This window comes from Lutra lutra, chromosome 14 (genome assembly GCF_902655055.1).
Source record: "Lutra lutra chromosome 14, mLutLut1.2, whole genome shotgun sequence".
Lineage (NCBI taxonomy): Eukaryota > Metazoa > Chordata > Mammalia > Carnivora > Mustelidae > Lutra > Lutra lutra.
In genome coordinates this window covers 2,928,692-2,949,128 of record NC_062291.1, presented here as the reverse complement: position 1 = coordinate 2,949,128, position 20,437 = coordinate 2,928,692, and the positions used below count along the sequence as shown (strand labels likewise).

The following is a 20,437-nucleotide window of genomic DNA, read 5'->3' as shown; positions in this document are numbered from 1 at the left end:
CTTTGTTCAGGCTCAAGAGATTTGAGAGATAAATCCAGTCCACACCGACAGCTGCCGAAGGGAAAATCACAACACCGGATTTCTAAACACCAGAGATTTTGGGTTGGCTCCTGTGATTCGGGCTGTCTTCCAAGTGGCACTGGTAGTTTAGCTGGGTGCAGCCCTGTCTTGTTTACAGACTTGGTCTCAGGGCTGGCTGAGAGGAGCCGACTCCACGGGCCTCAGTTTACAAGCATGTAGGGGTCCCCTCTCCATCTTAGGCTCTGCTGTTGCCTCTCCCACTTCCTCTGTGAACCCACCACCCAATCCCAGAGCAGTATCCGAGCCTTGGGAGCAGCTCCAAGCCTCCTCCTTTCACACCTTTCACACCCCCCTTTCCAGGGCCACCGCTTCTTCTGCTGCACCTCCCTATGCTCTGCCAGGCTCCCCGTTCCTCCATACCACATCTCATTCGCAGGCAGCATTTCCAAACCTCGCCTGAGGTGCAAACCAAATGTGGGAGTGGGCACGCAGATGAGCAAGACACTTGTATCGTCCTTAGTGTAAAAAAAGCCACATATTTTGCAGGTAAGGATTTCCTGCCCTCATAGATCCTGTGGGTGCGGCACCCCGTCCTTTGATATTTTGGTTTTAAAAAACCAAACAGCTTTATGGCCTCTCCGGAATGTACTTTTGATGTCCCCGGAGAGGAAGCCTTTTGAATAGGACTCTGGCCTTCGTTCTGGCCATTACTTGCTAATCTTGTGACGTGGTGCAAGTCACGCAATATTTGACCCTTAGCCTGTGTCTTCCTGGCTCTCCTCCACCTCCTAGCACCCTCTGTCTTACTCATTCTGCTCTCACCTCTGACCTTCTTGCTCTTCTTGGAACCCAGAAAATGGACTCCTGCCTCAGGACCTTTGCATTTGCCATCCCTCTGCCACCTGGAATATTCTTCTCCTGTACTGCATCTCTCTCCATTGGACATTGTATGATATATTTGGGTACTGTCTATTTCCTTTTCTAGACTATCAGCTCAATCTTACGAAGGAGTTTGTTGACTTGTTCAAAGCTGTGTCCTGCACCTAGAATAGTGCCTGACACATGGCATGCTCACTAAGTGTCTGAATAAATAACGAATCCTCTTTTACAAATGGGAAAACTAAGGCTCAGACTGGGGTGCTCCCCACCCTAGGCCACCCAGCTAGTGGGTGGTTGAGCTGGGACTTGAACTTGGGCCCGTAACTTTGGCATCCCCTCCCCTCCCCCTCTGCTCCCTCTGCCTGTCACCAGTCTTCCAGTGACACTGAGCTGCCCCTCAGAGTGGATGCTTCTTCTGAAAGAAGCTCGGCCTGAACTGGGCCAACCACGGCTCACCCCTACATTTCATCTGGATGAAGTCCAGCTGGTGGATGGCCTGCAGCAGCGGCTCGCTGTCCAAGGTCAAGTCGAACTCCGCAGACACTTTTGGCTCCAGGGCGCCTTTGACCCACTGCTCCTGAGACACCTGGACACGCTTGATCAGAGCATCTGAGATCTTAAAGGGGAGCACAGAGTTTAGGGTTTTGATTTGCAAAGGAAAAATCATGCAGTAAGTGGTGGGAAAGGAGGAGGGGCTTGGTGCCTGTGGCTTGGGGACGGGGAAGGGGCTGCACTGGCCATGGGCTCTCAGGCCACGGTGGAGAAGATAGGATCCCTGCCAGCATGACACTGGGAAAATAAAAATGCACTGTTACCATTTGAATTGTATTTTGAAAAAGTGATCATCTACATGTGAAGAAGAACTTGCTGTTGAAAGATATCAGGCCAAACCGTTTTGTGAAGCCAATGATACTTTTTTAAATATGCAAAAGCCTTCTTCACTGTACTGCTTTTGTTAGATCTAGTACTTTGCAAAATGAAACATAAAAGTGGTTTGTTCCGGGGTCTGAAGGAAGTGCTTCCTATAGCCCCAGAATTTCGAAGCTCATTCTCCAGAGAATATTCTCTCCAAGCTGCTCTGTTTCAAACTCCCCATCAAGCCCCCAGCTCTGCTCTCCTCTGCTGGAAAGTCTTGCTCATTCTGACACTTGCACATGTCCCTGAGGAGCCATGATCCCGTGTGCACTACTTGGGGACTAGCCAAGGGGATTCATCATTTTCCCTACAGAGGACTGAGCCACCATCTGAATCACTGTCATGTTCTTGAGAGATGCTCGTGGCCCTGAGTCAGCTTGGCTGTTGGGGGGATGCCCCAGCAAGGCTGCATGGGATCTGTGGGCAGTGGCCATCCGTCTACACCTGCAGGACTCTGCCCATTGAGATAATGGGCCATGAGGATTCTGCTAACTCACTTCCTCCATTACGGTCTTTCCAGCTTGTCTGGCAAAGATTGTCCTCTCCCATTTGTGGGGAAAATGTTGAGCCGGGGTCTCTGGAAGCCAAAGCATAAACTCATGACATTCTGGCCCTAGAAATGATGACATCTGACTCCCTCTTTTAACAACGACCCAGAACCAGGGTCACGGCTAGTGAGAGTCAGAGTCAAGATGAGAACCTGGGTCTTCCAGAATCTCTGAGCAAAGGAGTAACTGCTCAATTCACTGGAAGGGACTCTCCCCAAACTTTGGCTAGTTTGAGGAGCAGTGGTGGACTTGGGAGGTGGGAAGCCAAGCCTGTCTCTGTTCTCCGAGCCCAGCCTCACCTGCAGGAAGCCGGAGGGGTCGTTCTCCTTGATCACCTCCAGGCAGTACTCCATCAGCCCCGTCGACTGGCGCAGCTTCAGTGTACAGTGATTGATCTGGTCCCAAACCATCTGCGATAAAAAGAACCCCCAGTAATCATTTCTTCAGAGGAGGAACAGCCAGGCTGTAGTGGGGGTTGGAGAATTCGCATGGAGAAAGCCTTGGGAGATATGACCACCTTGCGCCCTCTCCTCCGGGTGCTGGCTCCTGAGCTCCGTGGGCCCTCTCTCCTGGGGGATAAATGGACTCACTTCCCAGCAAGCGGACCCAATGCCCAACAGAATGAACTCTGTTCCTGAGCTCTGGATAGCCAAGAAAGTACACAGTCTGAAACTGCCCATGGGACCAGTGACCAACTTCTTGTCTTACTTCTCTCCTGTTGGTGGTCATGGATAATTCGATCAGTTCAGCTGTTTCACTTGAAAACACGGACCATCCCCAACACTCCTTCTTTCTTTCCTTGAAAGTATTATTTCCTAATTCATTTGGGAAATATCTACAAAATAGGTTGAACCCCCACCTCCCCAAGACAATGAAGCAGTCCTCCATCGATGCAGAGTGTTTGTGGACCTGCTCACACCAGGAGCACAGTGTCCTGTGAGGGGAAACCCTCCCCTTCCCACGGTGGACACTGGTCATATTACTACTGCTCGTTACTGAGGGCGTGAGATATTAGAGAGGGCCTCAAGAAGGTGGCAGAGCTGATGACCTGAGCAGAGCATGGCCTCGCCACCATCACTGGTCCCTTCTGCTCTACAAGGTGAGAAGCAGAGTCCCTTAGACAAACAACAGGACCTCAGAGAAGATGGGAAAGGGTACTTCTGACCTGAGCAGGAGTCAGGGCACCCGAATGCAGCTTTGCAGGGAGAGTATGGCTTTGGGGAAAGTCATGTGAGTGTGAGCAGGTGTGGGGTCAGCTTGCTCATCCCTTCTTCACCTCATTCATTCATTCATTCATTCATCCATCCATCTTTCACTCACCTAATACTGACCCAGCGCCTACTGTGTGCATCCGCACGTGCGGTGCAGAGGCTGTGAGGAGGGCCAGGTTGTCATCACCCAAGTACCTACCTTCAGCTTGTGCTCCCTCTCTTTGGTGACCTTGGTGAGCAGCTTGGCTTTCTGCCGAGTTAAAGCGTCGACCAGAGCGTCACACTGAGCAACCAGGCAGGCTTCGTAGTCCAGCCCGTTTTCCTGGGGGAGGCAGAGAGCTTTAGAGAGAAGACACGCCGAATTGTGCCCAGGGCGAGACACAGAGAAGTATTTCAGAGAAGTTCTTGGCAGAGACATCTGTAACATTATTACACTGGAAACAATGTTAATGTGAGTCAGGGCAGGGGTACCATGATTCTTGGCACATTGTTCAAACCTTGTTCATTGGGAGCTGTGCAAAATGCTCATGAAAGACTGGAAAGGGAAAAAAGGGAGTCTGTAAGTGAAGTACAGCACAATTCCACACCGCGTGCACGCACACGTACGGCACAATTCCACACTGCTTGCACGCACATGTGTGTCAGTCACGAGGAACCTATTAAAAGCGTGAAGCAGTCACCTACAGTGAGGAGATAACGGTGAACTACTCCTTAGTCCTGTCTATTGTTCTCTAGGTCCCAAAATTTCTACAATGTATACTTTTGCTTTCTGCAATCGGAAGACGGGAAAACAACCCCCAATACAGTGCTCCGGCAGCAAAATCTGTCTCCGTCTTAGGATCCTTCGGGGTCTCTGAGACCAGCGTGGATTCCGACCTCGCGCGGTGACCTGCGCTGCGGCTCTCACCCCCCGTGCCCCACAATGTGGCTGTGTTGGCACATACGGCCTTTAGAGAGCTGCTTAAACTGAAAGGCAGTCACGAGCGTGGACCTAATCCAAGATTAGGAATGCAGTGCCCTGGGTTGCTCCTCTCGGTGCAGACAAGGAAACAACCTTCCGAATTCCTCAACGCTGTGAACAGGCCCTCCACGCATGCGCACTCACGCAGCGCAGACGCATGCGCATCCACGTAGAGCGCACGCATGCGCACTCTTGCCCAGGGCCGCTGAGGCCGGGGACAGTGCTTGCGTGACCTGTGCTCAGCTTCGTGTGTGACACAGCATGGGTGCTCCGCACACGCACGGATTTCGTAAGTGACACAGCGATATTTTGAGGCTACGCGGTAGGGCAGTTAAACCTCTATGTTCCTCACCTACCACATGCTCGCCGCAGGGATCATCCCTTCCCCCTTCCCCCTTGCCGCCTGCGTCCTGCCCTGACCGCCCGGCCCGGGGCTGGGCTCGGCTCACCTGGATCTGCTGCAGGATGTTCTTCAGCTGGACCAGAAACTCCTTTGCTTCCTTCGCCTTATCCGAAACCCCGTTTAAGGCCTGGGACAGTTGGGCCTAAAAAGATACCACGTGTTGAAAAGGAAAGTGAGGGGTGGACAGCACGCACCTTGCGCTACCGGGCGCGTGGGCGAGGGGCCGGGGCCACCCGCGAGCCCGCGTTCCTCATGCGGGCGGAGAGGCTCCTGACTTGTGGCCCTAAACACTGCTTATTCCTCCGGCAACGGTAGACACATGTGACTGACTTACACTCTCCTGTCTGGACCCCAGAGCTGCAGAGAGGTACGGAGTGTTCGGCTCATCGGTTGAGGCTGGCCGATCTGCCGCAGACGTTCGCGGAACCGGGACGACAAGGCACACGGAGCCTCTCCTCCCGTGGCCGTTCTGTGTCTCGTCTGTCGGACCTGGGGCGCTTGTGTAAGGACATCCCAGGTCCCAGGCTACCCGGCCCCTATTCAGTCGCCTTTTTGCCTGGGGTGGGGGTGGGCAGGGAAGAAGCCTGAAGGCCCTAGAAATGGGCTGGAGCCATCTGCCCTGGGAGCCCTAAGGCCTCGTCTAGAAGTTGAAACCGGCTCTTTGGCAGTCCCCTTATCACCTTTGGGACCCCTCACCTCCCAGAGAGGAGTGTGGACAGATGGGGCCCAGAGGTGGAACTGCCAGCCCGGATGCAATTTTTCTGTTTTTTTTTTTAAGATTATTTATTTATTTGACAGAGAGAGAGAGAGAGAGAGAGAGAGAGGGAGACAGCGGGAGAGAACACAAGCAGGGGGAGGGGGAGTGAGAAGGGGAGAAGCAGCCTTCCCTCCCAGCGGGGAGCCTGAAGCAGGGCTCATCCCAGGCGCTGGGATCATGACCTGAGCCAAATGCAGATGCTTAATGACTGAGCCACCCAGGTGCCCCGCCCAGATGAAATGTAAGGCCTTTAGCATCAGGCTTCTTTTTAACAAAATGCACACACATACACCATCGAATTTGCCTTCAAACCTAGCTGTCACAGAGACTGATGACCTTGATTGTTAAGCATATTAACCACGAGTCACACTGTTCTAATTAAAAAGCTGAAGATGGGCAGAAAGGCCAGGGTCATATCTTTGCACCTCCCTTGCTTTCTCGAGGTCTTTGCTCAAATGTCACCTGATCAGCGAGGCCTTTCCTGATGATCCTATAAAATAGCTTTTTTCCCTTGCCGTGGTTTGTTCTTCATAATATTCATCACCCCTCCACACAGCTTTGTTGACTGGCTGTCTCCCCTCACTTAAATGTAAGCCCCCTAGCACAGGGAACTTGCCTGGTTTGCTCACATCTAGAAGGAGCCCTTGGCTCATGGTAGCATTGCATGGATACTTGTGGAATGAATGAATCAGTGAACAGGATCTTTAGACCATACCAAGATCCTCTAAGTGTGGTTTCTGGACCAGCAGCCTCAGGGGCACCTGTCACCTGGGGTTTGTTTAAAATGCAACTTCTCTGGCCCCATCTCCGGGCTTGCTGATCAGAAAGGAAGGGAAGGGCCAGGAGCCTGTCTTTTATGAAACCCTCAAAGGGGATCTAATGTACTTTGAGGTCCACTGAACTGTACCGACAGCCTGCCTGAGCATCTCTGAGGACTGGGGTCAGTGAGGCCATGGAGTGGAGGAGATGACTCAGGGAGACATGCGGAAAGAGAAGCAGGGGGCCTCAGACCTAGGGAGCACCAACACTCAAGGTGAGGTCAAGGTGAGATTTGGGCTCAGTCCTGCTCAGAGAAGCTTCTGCATTCTCCACTGCCTTCCCCATCCCTACCCCTGCCCCAAGTGGTTTAGGCGCCTCCCCCCGTGGCTCACCCAGGGTATGCCCTTTTCTTTCTTTCTTTCCTTTTTTTAATTTAAATTTTAGGTAATTAACAGAGTGCAATATTGTTTTTTGGAGTAAAATTTGGTGATTCCTCACTTACATATAGCACCCAGTGCTCGTCACAACATGCGCCCTCCTTAATCCCATCCCCAGTGTGTGCCATTCTCTGCTGCAAGGATTGATGCACAAAGATGAGCCAATGAGACTTACAGGGATGAGAAAAGAGTTCTGTCCGCTCTGTCCAATTCGGTAGCTGGCAGCCCCCAGCCATGGGTAGTACTGAGCACTGAAAGGCCACGAATGTAACTGAGGAGCCTCATTTTACATTTTATTTAATGCAAGCTTCAAGCCCCACAGGTGGCCCCTCACTACTGTTCTGGACCAGCCAGGTCTCTCCACCCAGCCTGGGAGGGGCACAGGTCCCAGGACGACTCAGCCCATTCCCAGATAGCTGCACCCACAAAGGAGACAGAGAAGTCAGCATCATTCATGGGCCCCAGGGGATCTTTAACAGGGATTTTACTTATTTTCTGTTTTATTTATTTATTTATTATTATTATTTTTTTAAGATTTTATTTATTTGACAGAGAGAGATCACAAGTAGGCAGAGAGGCAGGCAGAGAGAGGAGGAAGCAGGCTCCCTGCTGAGCAGAGCCTGATGCGGGGCTTGATCCCAGGACTCTGGTATCATGACCTGAGCCAAAGGCAGAGACATTAATCGACTGAGCCACCCAGCTGCCCCTATTTTTTATTTTTTATTTTATTTTATTTTTTTAAATATTAAAATAGTTTGTTTTAATATGAAACTTAAATTTATTTATTTATTTATTTATTTATTTTGTAGTCCTCATTAAACCAGTTTATTCCTTTAAGGCCTGAGAGGAATTTCCCATATTCCTTCTCTGATTATGAAATTTTTTTTTTAATTTTCAGCATAACAGTATTCATTGTTTTTGCACCACACCCAGTGCTCCATGCAATCCGTGCCCTCTCTAATACCCACCACCTGGCTCCCCCAACCTCCCACCCCCCACCGCTTCAAACCCTTCAGATTGTTTTTCAGAGTCCATAGTCTCTCATGGTTCACCTCCACTTCCAATTTCCCCCAACTCCCTTCTCCTCTCCCATCTCCCCATGTCCTCCGTGCTATTTGTTATGCTCCACAAATAAGTGAAACCATATGATAACTGATTCTCTCTGCTTGACTTATTTCACTCAGCAGAATCTCTTCCAGTCCCGTCCATGTTGCTACAAAAGTTGGGGATTCATCCTTTCTGATGGAGGCATCATACTCCATAGTGTATATGGACCACATCTTCCTTATCCATTCGTCCGTTGAAGGGCATCTTGGTTCTTTCCACAGTTTGGCGACCGTGGCCATTGCTGCTGTGAACATTGGGGTACAGATGGCCCTTCTTTTCACTACATCTGTATCTTTGGGTTAAATACCCAGTAGTGCAATGGCAGGGTCATAGGGAAGCTCTATTTTTAATTTCTTGAGGAATCTCCACACTGTTCTCCAAAGTGGCTGCACCAACTTGCATTCCCACCAACAGTGTAAGAGGGATCCTCTTTCTCCACATCCCCTCCTATACATGTTGTTTCCTGTCTTGCTAATTTTGGCCATTCTAACTGGTGTAAGGTGATATCGCAATGTGGTTTTAATTTGAATCTCCCTGATGGCTAGTGATGATGAACATTTTTTCATGTGTCTCATAGCGATTTGTATGTCTTCATTGGAGAAGTGTCTGTTCATATCTTCTGCCCAGAGAAAGCCCAAATTTATAAAATTATGAATGAAAAGGGAGAGATCACAACTAACACCAAGGAAGTAGAAACAGTCATCAGAAGTTATTATCAACAGTTAAATGCCAATAAGCTATGCAACCTAGATGAAATGGATGCATTCCTGGAAAATTATAAACTCCCAAAATTGAACCAGGAAGAAATCGACAACCTGAATAGACCGATATCTAGTAACGAGATTGAAGCAGTGATCAAAAACCTCCCAAAAAACAAGAGCCCAGGACCTGATGGATTCCCTGGGGAATTCTACCAAACTTTCAAAGAAGAAATAACACCTATTCTCCTGAAGCTGTTTCAAAAAATTGAAGCAGAAGGCAAACTTCCAGACTCTTTCTATGAAGCCAGCATTACCCTGATCCCCAAACCAGGCAAAGACCCTACCAAAAAGGAGAATTTCAGACCAAAATCACTGATGAATATGGATGCTAAGATTCTCAACAAGATCCTAGCAAACAGGATCCAACAGCACATTAAAAAGATTATCCACCATGACCAGGTAGGATTCATTCCTGGGCTACAAGGATGGTTCAACATTCACAAATCAATCATTGTGATAGAACAAATTAATATGAGAAGAGAGAAGAACCACATGGTCCTCTCAATTGATGCAGAAAAAGCATTTGACAAAATCCACCATCCTTTCTTGATTAAAACGCTTCAAAGTATAGGGATAAAGGGAACATTCCTGAACTTCATAAAATCTATCTATGAAAGACCCACAGCAAATATCATCCTCCATGGGAAAAAGCTTGCAGCCTTGCCATTGAGATCAGGAACACGACAAGGATGCCCACTCTCACCACTCTTGTTCAACATAGTATTAGAAGTCCTAGCAACAGCGATCAGACAACAAAGAGAAATAAAAGGTATCCAAATTGGCAATGAAGAAGTCAAACTCTCTCTCTTTGCAGATGACATGATTCTTTATATGGAAAAACCAAAAGACTCCACCCCCAAACTCCTAGAACTCATACAGCAATTCAGTAACGTGGCAGGATATGAAGTAAATGTACAGAAGTCAGTGGCTTTCTTATACACTAACAATGAAAATACAGAAAGGGAAATTAGAGAATCGATTCCATCTACTATAGCACCAAGAACCATAAGATACCTGGGAATAAACCTAACCAAAGAGGTAAAGGATCTGTACTCGAGGAACTACAGAACACTCATGAAAGAAATTGAAGAAGACACAAAAAGATGGAAGACCATTCCATGCTCTTGGATCGGAAGAATAAACATTGTTAAAATGTCTATACTGCCTAGAGCAATCTATACTTTTAATGCCATTCCAATCAAAATTCCACTGGTATTTTTCAAAGAGCTGGAGCAAATAATCCAGAAATTTGTATGGAACCAGAAGAGACTCCGAATCGCTAAGGAAATGTTGAAAAACAAAAATAAAACTGGGGGCATCACGTTACCTGATTTCAAGCTTTACTACAAAGCTGTGATCACCAAGACAGCATGGTACTGGCATAAAAACAGACACATAGACCAGTGGAACAGAGTAGAGAGCCCAGATATGGACCCTCACCTCTATGGTCTGTTAATCTTTGACAAAACAGGAAAAAATATACAGTGGAAAAAAGACAGTCTCTTCAATAAATGGTGCTGGGAAAACTGGCAGCTATATGTAGAAGAATGAAACTCGACCATTCTCTTACACTGTACACAAAGATAAACTCAAAATGGATAAAAGACCTCAACGTGAGACAGGAATCCATCAGAATCCTAGAGGAGAACATAGGCAGTAACCTCTTCGATATCAGCCACAGCAACTTCTTTCAAGATATGTCTCCAAAGGCAAAGGAAACAAAAGCGAAAATAAACTTTTGGGACTTCATCAAAATCAAAAGCTTCTGCACAGCAAAGGAAACAGTCAAGAAAACAAAGAGGTAACCCATGGAATGGGAGAAGATATTTGCAGATGATAGTACAGACAAAAGGTTGATATCCAGGATCTATAAAGAACTCCTCAAACTCAACACACACAAAACAGATAATCATACCTATTTTTTTATTTTTAATTGTTTTAAGATTTTATTTATTTGTTTGACAGAGACACACAGCAAGAGAGGGAACACAAGCACAGGGAGTGGGAGAGGGAGAAGCAGGCTTCCCACCAAGCAGGGAGCCTGATGTGGGGCTCAATCCCAGGACCCTGGGATCATGACCTGAACCATGGGTGGATGCTTAACGACTGAGCCACCCAGGCACCCCTATTTTACTTGAGAGAGAGAGAAAGAGATTGCATGAGAGCGGGCTGAGGGGCAGAGGGAGAGGGACTCTCCAGCAGACTCCCCACTGAATGCGGAGCCAGATGAGGTCATCAGTCTCATGACCCTGAGATCATGACCTGAGCTGAAATCAAGAGTTGGACCCTTAACCGACTGAGCCACCCAGGCGCCCCAACAACAAGTCTTTTTAATTGAAGTTTATTAGTGTCTAGAAAAGCATAGCATTTCCTTCCCCGTTCCAGTCTCCCAAAGCTTGGGGCCCACAGAGGCTGCACCAGCTCCTTCCCCAGGGAGGGGCCCATCTCCCATGAACCGATATAGTCCTTGATGCTGGGGACCTTGTCTTTTGTCTTTGTCTTTTGTCTAGCCAGTGGTGCCACCACAAAGTAGGGGCTCAGAAAATGCTCATTGGCTGATTAAGAAAAGCAGAGTGATGGCCTGACAGGAGGTACATGCTAATGTAGCACAGGCCCTGCTAGTTCTGTCATCACTGTTCTCACCCTTCACCAGCCAGAAGCCCTGAGAGGCCGCCTCAGTGAGGGCTGTCCACCCTCCAGACGGCCCTTGGCACCAGCTCCACTCTGTCCCTGCTCCGGCCAGCCAGTGCCAGCCTCCCAGCAGCCTAACCCACCGCAGGGCCCGTCCACCTGCTTCCTCCTTGGCAAGTAGACCAAGGAGCCTGGCAGGGAGCCCAAGAACAGAGTGGTTTTGAAGGACACCAGTGACCTCAGGCCAATATCCAGCTCAAAGGGGAATAATCTCACAGTCCAGTAGACACTGCTGCCAGGCCCACCAGCCTTGCTGTCTTATCTTTCCTGCCCCTTTTTCTCAATGTCCTCTGGAGGGGCTGCCTGAGCGCAAACTGGCCCAGGGCCCAGTAGTGTGGAAGAACCTCTGATGACAGTATGAGTGCCAGGGTCAGGGGTGGGCATTAGGGGATGCCTGTAAGCACACACTTGTACTTGTCTTGACCCTGATTGTTCCATGTGTGAAATGGGCACAAGTCACCTCTACCTCTGCAGGGGACAGCATTATGGAAGCTGGACCTGGGTGTTCTAGTGGGAAAAGAACAAAGGTTTTTGGGGTGAATGTGGAAATCATTTCTTAAGAGGCAAGTGGTTTATTTGTTAGCTGTGTATTAAGGATTTACAGCATATTATATTTTGTTTCCTTTTTTTTTTTTTTTTTTTTTTTTTAAAGACATGTGCTTCTTCTTTTCCATGGGGACTGTTTGGAGTACTAGTAGTGGACACTGAAAATTGTCCCTTTCTGGTCTGAGAGAAGAGCCTGTGGTCTGAGAAATGAGAATGGGTTGTGTTGTCTCTTCAGATGGTGAGTATACCAAACTCTTGAAAAGAGAGGAAATATCTGGGCAGAAGATGAATGTTTTTTATGAATGAATGGATTTGGAAAGTATTTTAATTCCAGGGTGGTTAACAGCCAATGTTCTATTAGTTTTAGGTGTACAATATAGTGATTCATGGCTGAATGGGTTTTCCTTTTTTTTTTTTAAGTAAGCTCCACGCCCAGTGTGGAGCCAACATAGGGCTCAAACTCATAACCCTGAGACCAAGACTTGAGCTGAAATCAAGCATCGGATACCCAACTGACAGAGCCAGCCACCCATGTACCCCATGATTGAATGGTTTTAATCTGAATTGAAAAATTGCATTTTATCCTATTCTTTTAAGGTTAGAATTACATTCCTGTAAAGCCTGTGCACACAGACAGCTTAATATAAGCATTTCCTAGCTGGGTCAGGGCAACAGCCTGTCTGGCTCAGCATCACATCTTCAGCAGCAGCTCTCCAAGGAGCAGCTTCTGGGAACACAGGGCCCACGTCTTCCATTCTGGATGGTGGCGCAGGGCCTTATAACGCACAAGGCACGAGGACTCTGGGCTAGTATGATTCAAATCCTGGCTCTGTCACTGGGTAGCTGGGTTATCTTCGTCTCTTTGTTCTACACTGTCCTCCCCTATAAGGTAGAAAGGATGGTCATAACCCCTCCCTCCAAAGATGTCTCACGATTATGCTTCGTAATGTAACCCTAGCATTTCCGAAATCCTCTTTAATTTTTCAGTCCGGGCCTGTTATATATGAATTGTTGCTGACTGAATGTTTGTGTTACCCCAGAATCCATATGTTGAGGCCCAAGCCCCCAATGTGACAATATCTGGACATGGGCCTTTGGGAAGTAACTAGGTCATGAAGTGGAGCTCCCATGATGGCATTCGTGTCCTCAGAGGGACAGACAGGAGAAATCTTACTCCCTCTCTCTTTTTGTACACGTACCAAGGAAAGGCCATGTGAGGACACAGTCGGGGGGTGGCAGGCCACCCATCAGTAAGGCAGGAGGAGAGGTCTCCGTGGGAACTGACTCAGCCAGCACCTGGATCTTGGACTCACAGCCTCCAGAACAGGAAGAGATGAATCTGTTGTTGAAGCCTTTTGTTTAGCAGCCTGAACAGCCGAAGGCATGCATTTATCTAAATTATGTAACTGCGGATGCTTGGGTGGCTCAGTCGGTTAGGTGTCCGACTCTTGATTTCAGCTTGGGTCTTGGTCTCAGGGTCCTGGGATCGATCGAGCCCCACATCAGGCTCCTTGCTCAGGGGGCAGTCTGCTTCTCCCTCTCCGTTTGCCCCTCCCCGCTGCTTGTTTTCTCTCTCTCTCTGTCTCCATCTCTCTCTCAGATAAATACGTAGCATCTTTAACTGGGATCTATTATAGTTTGGGTTCAGATGGCCTCAGAGATAATTCTCCTATGTTTGTTATGGTCTCTGTGCACGGGCTCCTAAACTGCATCCTTTCCAACCTGGTCTTTGTTGTCTCATATCCAGTTACCTGGCAGGAGGGCAGGAGGTTAGAACCAAGGATCTAGACATGGCTCATTCCAGCCTCTCATTTCACACAGGGAGAAACCGAGCTTCCAGTAAAAGGCGACTGTAAAGGAGTGCACACATGGGTTAGTGCATACCCTTAGATGTAGAAAGTAGCATGCCTTACACACAGTGGACACTTACTGAATGTTTCCCTTGTGAAGTTGCCCAAGGTCATACCGATTACTAGAAGCCATTCTTGTTCGAATGTAAAAGCTCTAGAAACTCGATGCCCCTGTCAAGGAGGCTATCGTCCAAGGGCTTGAAGAGGTTGGAGAAATAAGACCCATGTTATTATTTTTTTAAAAGATTTTATTTATCTGTTATTTATTTATTCATTTATTTATTCATGTAGAGAGCACAAGCAGGGGAAGGGGCAGAGGCAGAGGGAGAGAGACGATTTCAAGCAGACTCCACACTGAGCACTGAGCCCAACACGGGGTTAGATCCCATGACTCTGAGATCATGACCTGAGCAGAAATCAAGAGTCAGACGCTTAACTAAGCCACCCGGGTGCCCCCAGACCCATCTTATCACGACATCTAGTTGTGTGCATATAACATCACCACTGAAATTTGAAGAACATTTTTCCCATGAGCTAGGGGATCCTTCCTTTTAGCACTGTAGACCCCACTGCTAAATGAGAAAAGGTAAGGCCCCCAGCAGAATCTACGAGGGTGTAAGGTGGGGCTTTGAGTTCAGTGCTGCCCACATGCAATGATGGGGGCAATGTCTGATTACATGATTACATGCTGAAGATCACCACTTCAAAGGTCATGCCAGAAAATTGAATCCCGCATATCCAAGTAACCTCCTGACCATTGTCTTTCAAATGCACCTCTGGCCGTGTCATTTCCCTTCCCACCAACATTCTGTACCCCCCATTGAATCAAGGGCCAGCCCTTTGCTCAATATCCAAGGCTCTGGATGTTGTTTCCCTGTAGCATCACCTCCCAGGGCTGCCCATGTGGTTCCCCACCTTTGGTCAAACTGAGCTCTGCCACCCCTGAGCTTCTGTCCTCCCCACCTAGGCTCCTGCTGTGCCCTCTGCCTCATAAGCTCTCTCACTCACATTTTGCCTGCTGTTGCCTGCTAATATCCCATCCATCTGTAAAGACCCTTTCCAAATGCCACTTCCCTCTGAAGATTTTGCTACCCTCCCCAAATGAAGTATGCCCTTTGATCTCAAACAGGGCCAGCTTCTAGGGCATAGCTCACTGCCTTTGAGACACATGGCCCAGAAGTGCCTTAGCTTTCCTGTTCTGTTGGCTGATGCCAGGCCCCTGATGCCTGAAAAGCTTGTTCTGTGCCTGTTGTGTGGGCAGTACCGTCTCTTACACCTAGAATGTGCTGCATGAATATCTGTGTCAGTGAGTTGATTTTGTTCTAGATTTTGTCTGACTAGCTCCCTTGAGCTATGCAAGATTCAATTCTCCCACATGCTGGGCATAATTAAAATGGCCATGTGGCCACTCTGAACCCACTGTTTGGTTTCTAGGGCACAGAGCCCCATATGGTACTGGGCACTGGAGGTCTGATCCTACCCTGCTGATTGAGATGGTTTTCATGACTTCTGGGTATTAACTCTTCCACTACTGACCCACCCAAATGTCATCATACTAGGTGGGTCATACTGATGCCCTTCTATGCCTGGCTTCTGCTTGAAGATGAAGCGTTCTTCCACCTTACCTTGCTCACTCCCTTTTCTGAGTGACCTGTCAACAGCTGGAGAAGCCCTGTCCCATAGCAGCATCCCCTCTCCAGCTGTCAGAGAACAACTCTGTTTCCCAGTCTCCTCCCAAACTAGCCACAGGCTTTAAGAGCTTAATAGCCAAATAAACAAAATTGTCCTAGTGGTCAGCCTGAATTGAGGCTTAGAAACCCAGTGATGGGCCTTAACTATTAAAACAGATATAGGGTCAGAGCCAGAGATTGGAAAACCTAGCATTCCTCTCCCAGGGCACATCTCATAGGGACAGGCAAGGGCATGGAGGTCCTGGCAGACAGGAGGGCTTGACCCACACAGGGTGCTAAGATGGGAATGGGAACACCCCTTCTCCCTAATGAGGTAGTGGCAGCCAGACCTCCCAGATTCATTGATCCCGTAATATCTATCCTTCCCAGTTGGCTCCCAGGAGCCAGTGCCCACTCCCAAGGGGCCAGGTCATAGAGACTTTGTTCCACAGGGTGTGAAGGATTGATGCCAAGGAGACAGGACCCTTAGCTAGAAGTCTGCTTAGGGAAAGATTAGACCAGTATTTTCTGTGAGGGGAGCAAGGCTGGGTGGCAGGCCTCTTCTGTGTCTACTGTGGGTCACAGGCTAAGGCTAGCAGAAAATATCTTTGGTGGAAGAACTAAGCAATCATGGTTTACTTTACTAGGCAGCTTCTTTTCAGAGGATGTGGCCCAGATTTGGAGGGGGGTCCCCTGAGGCAAGACAGCGTAGAGGATCTGCTCTGTCCCCACTGACTGAATCCTGTGTTTCTGGCCACTGGGCCACTAAGGAGGAGACATGGTATTTGAATGGGGCTCTAGATACTGATCCAGTGCTCTGGTCTGTGATCCTCCAAACCTGAAACCTCTAGACGGAGGCTGCTGCCATGGCCATGTCTACGTTGAAGACCTGTATCTGTGAAGACTCCACTCCCCCTTACTGCCCCCATCCAGGGCTAATGCAAAGTAGGAGAATCCTCTGAGGGGATCTGCCTTTCCCTGACTTCTCAGACTTATTCAGTTGCCCTGGTTGTGAGTTCTTAGGGTGTATTAGTTTCTTATTGCTGCTATGACAAATTACCATAAACTTAGTGGCTCAGATCAATACTGGGTTTATTCTCTTACAGTTCTGGAGTCTTACAGGGCTAAAATCAAGGTGTCAGCAGGGCTGGTAAACTGTGGCTGTTTTAGGCCACCCATTTGTGACCATTTGTTTCAGCAACCCCAGCAAGCACATACATTCTGTATACTCTCCCATCCAGCCACATACCCTTTCATACGTATTCATGACATGGCATCATTTCACACAAAGTCTGTCTCACATCATAAATATGGGTGAGGGGTTAAAGGGAAGCAGGTCAAGTTCCTGGTACCTTCAGGAAAGGAGTCGGGGTCTGTAACGAAGGAGTGTCTCAAAGGTATGGTATACACGTTTACTTACTTCGTCTCACTTCGTCCCACATCAGCCTTTCCAGTATGAGGAAACTGAGGCACAGAGGCATCAGAAACTGACCCAAAGACAGAACTCCAAGCCCATCCTAGACATTTTGATTTCAATTCCTGTCCTCCCCATTACTTCAGCCAGTGAGGAACTGGACGGCTGGTGTAGGCAATCCTGGGATGGCTCTTTTTGGGCACCCATTTAATGTGATGGTATGAGATGGTCCCAACCAAGGATGGTGCTGCTTTTAGCCCTACCACAGGAGGACTCCTGGGCATGGCCTCTGCCCTGGTGCCCTGCCACACCACACTCGGCCTTGACCGTCACACTGATAATCATGACAATGATGGCAAGGGTGGCTTTCCGACTTGGAACACTTACTATGAGCTGTGCACTGCCTGAAGTTCTTCAAGTGCATTATCACATTTAGTACAGGGTCATTCCATGGCAAGAGATAGAGTTTTAGGACTGTTGTCTCTAAAATGAATGTTCTTATTCCCTGCATTCACACTCCACAGCACTAAATATTTCAGTAATGTCACTTTAGGCAACTTCTGCCCAATCTAGTCTCGGGATGAGATACAGCAGTGCTAAAGTGATGTGTAGAATGACATCTAGAATTCTTCAATCACTAGACTCTACACCTGCAGCTAATACAGCACTGTATGCCAGCTATACTGGAATTACAATTTAAGAACTTGGTGGGGAAAAAAAAGACAGCAATGCTAACATCTGGGAAAAGTCACACGAACATTTCCAGCTAGATTTTTTTCATGCTATGAGATCAGCTCCCTCTTCTGATACCGCTTCCACATATAAGGAAGCGGGGCGGGGCGGGGGGGGGTTTGCCATGCTAATGAGTGTGGATGGCTCTTTTCGATCAGGGGCTCAGAAAAATGCAAAATCCCTCCTCCCCTTATTTTCCATGCCATTGGCTGGAGTGCTCCCCCCTTCATGAATCACTCTATTTCATGATTCACCATGAGTTAATAGGGACTGCACCAGAATAGTCATTTGTGGCGTTGCTATTAGAATACATTTTGGTGTTATCACTATCCCTTTATGAAATAAATGTTTCTTATGGCCTGTTGGGTGCCAGCGGCTCTGCTGGGTGCTGCGAGTACAAAGATAAATAAGACAAAGTTCTTGCCATCAAGGCGTTCGGCGTAGTGCTATTTATGCGTGTGATGTATCAAGTTGGTTAAATAGAGACTGACACCTGGTAGGTCTGTTAGCTGCAAGACACCACTGATAGGTATAAACAAGAAAAATCTAATTGAGATGGGATTTTAGTTTTAAAGCTGTCTGAAGTATTAGAATGAGCGGCTATAAAGACTGGGAAGACGTAGTTGGTAAAATTAGGCACGGCCAAGACCATGCTTGCATGAAGACAGCCCAGAGACCAGAGAGTAATACTGATCGTGCGTGGATGGTACCTAACAAGGCTGAGGTAAGATGTCAGGTTCAGGGGCACCTGGGTGGCTCGGTGGGTTAAGCCTCTGCTTTCGGCTCAGGTCATGATCCTAGAGTCCTGGGATCGAGCCCCACGTCAGGCTCTCTGCTCAGTGGAGAGCCTGCTTCCTCCTCTCTCTCTCTCTGCCTGCTTCTCTGCCTGCTTGTGATCTCTGTCAAATAAATAAATAAAAAATCTTAAAAAAAAAAAAAAAAAAGAAGTCAGGTTCACAAAGCTCTGGGACCAGAATCCTGACTTTGCCAATGAACAAAAACCATTCGCTGAGCAAAGGCAGGTGACTGTCACCTTTACTATCACCCAGTAACCCAGACTGCTTTTTTAGGATCAGGCTAACTGCAGTCACCGGTCACCATAATAAAATTGTCTTTGTGAAAATCACAGCTGACAAGAATTGACCGGCCTTAGAGTTTTCTTTCCATGGTCACATTACAGAAAAGTACATTTGCCTTTTTGGCGGGACACCTCCTTCCTTTTCACCTCTCCAAATTCTTCCAGTTGTCTAAACCCGCCTCAACTCCCCTCTTTTCTCGCAGTCGTCCCTTGTGTTGGTATGACTCCCTGCTCTGTGCTCCTTCATACTTGCGGTTGGTTCCATATGCTTTCAGCACCGGTGACTTGTGCTCTGACATTGTTCTTTATTTCTCATGCATCAGTGGAGACATGAACCCTCCGTCTATCTAATGAGTGGAGCTAAGGACCAATCCCAGATCATCCTCTTCATCAACATTTCGGTCTGTTCCTTTTCATGGCCTCCTTCTTCCTGGGAATCTCTTTTCTCATCTAGCTTTCTCACTTTTTTCTTCTGGTCTCCTCTCTTCCCACCCTTATCACCGAGCAAAACAAGCTGAAATGGTCAGAGGTTTTTGCTACCAGGTTTTACTGGCAAACAGGGTAAATATAACAGCCTGGAAAAATGATAAAAATTTACTAGAATCTTCCAAAGGAATATAGCCAGGCTATTCCTGCTCTCCATTGAAATTGAAATAAAGCTAACATTCAGTCTTTCTTAGCCTTTCAGGCTAGATATCCCCTTTAATGTGGCTTCTGGAATCCATGTATCACATCATTTTTTTTACCACTCCATATCTATGATGTTTTCAGTAAGTCTTGGATGCTAAAAAATGGGTAATTGGAGATCCCTTTAAAAAAAAAACAAAAATCAGAAATGACATCATATTTCTCAATGTCCCTCTGCCTCAAGTGAATATATGTTAATCCCTGGCACTCAACCAGCAGATAATAAGCTGCTTGAAAGTAGGAACTAGATTTTAAACATCTTAACACCTCACACATTGCTATACATTTAGATTCCTTCTTTCCTTCTTGACTAATACAACTCCTCATCATTCAAGACACCAGCTCAAGCATCATCTTCTCTTCAGTCTCCCCTCACTACTCTTTTCCTCTTCCCTTTCTGAAACTCTAGGCAGCATTAACTGCCTTCTGCTCTTTGTTCCCTCCCTGGTGCATTCACGTTTCAAATATGGCACTCATTCCACTTTTAATGGTAGTTTAATGTACACTGGGTGGGTTATAAAATGATCCTCCTCCTCCAGTTGGCTGTGAGCTGTCCTGTGGCCTATTTTATATGTATCCACAGCCCCCATCACAGCCTGTGAGTTGTAAAGGTGCCCAAGAAACGCTTTTCCAATGGAATGTTTTGATTGGATAGTACAGAGAGCCATGAGATGACATTTGTCCTTCATGTGCTAGAGAAAACATAAATAAACTCAGGAATGAAGGTACCTTGACAGTGCAGATTTAACTCATACATTTTGGGGACCACACAGAGATTCCATCATTATCACCATCGCCACCACCACTGCCATCCTCATCATGACACCCAGCAAACCCCAAACATGGCAGATGATAGCATGAGTCCTGCCTATTTTGCCCAGATGGCTCTGAAGCCTGTGTCCCCTAATGGAAAGAAGCAGCTTTGGGAACCAGAGAGCCTGTGTAACCCAGGATGTACATGAAGCAGAAATCATTCAAGGAAAATTTCAATTTTGATTTAATACTATTGG

The 20,437-nt window shown here is 47.6% G+C and overlaps 1 protein-coding gene across 2 annotated transcripts in view; it reads right to left on the bottom strand.

Moving 5' to 3' along the window:
* The window catches only part of TRIM67 (tripartite motif containing 67), a 44,037-nt gene that overhangs the window by 10,785 nt on the left and 12,815 nt on the right, over window positions 1-20,437 (bottom strand). The window contains exons 2-5 of one of the 2 annotated variants that reach the window (XM_047703466.1): window positions 4,985-5,080; window positions 3,774-3,896; window positions 2,663-2,773; window positions 1,357-1,516 (exon numbers count right to left, since the gene is read on the bottom strand). In XM_047703466.1, coding sequence (XP_047559422.1) covers window positions 1,357-1,516; window positions 2,663-2,773; window positions 3,774-3,896; window positions 4,985-5,080 — 490 coding nt within the window. The remainder of the gene's footprint in view (window positions 1-1,356; window positions 1,517-2,662; window positions 2,774-3,773; window positions 3,897-4,984; window positions 5,081-20,437) is intronic. The other variant, XM_047703467.1, reaches the window with a different exon arrangement.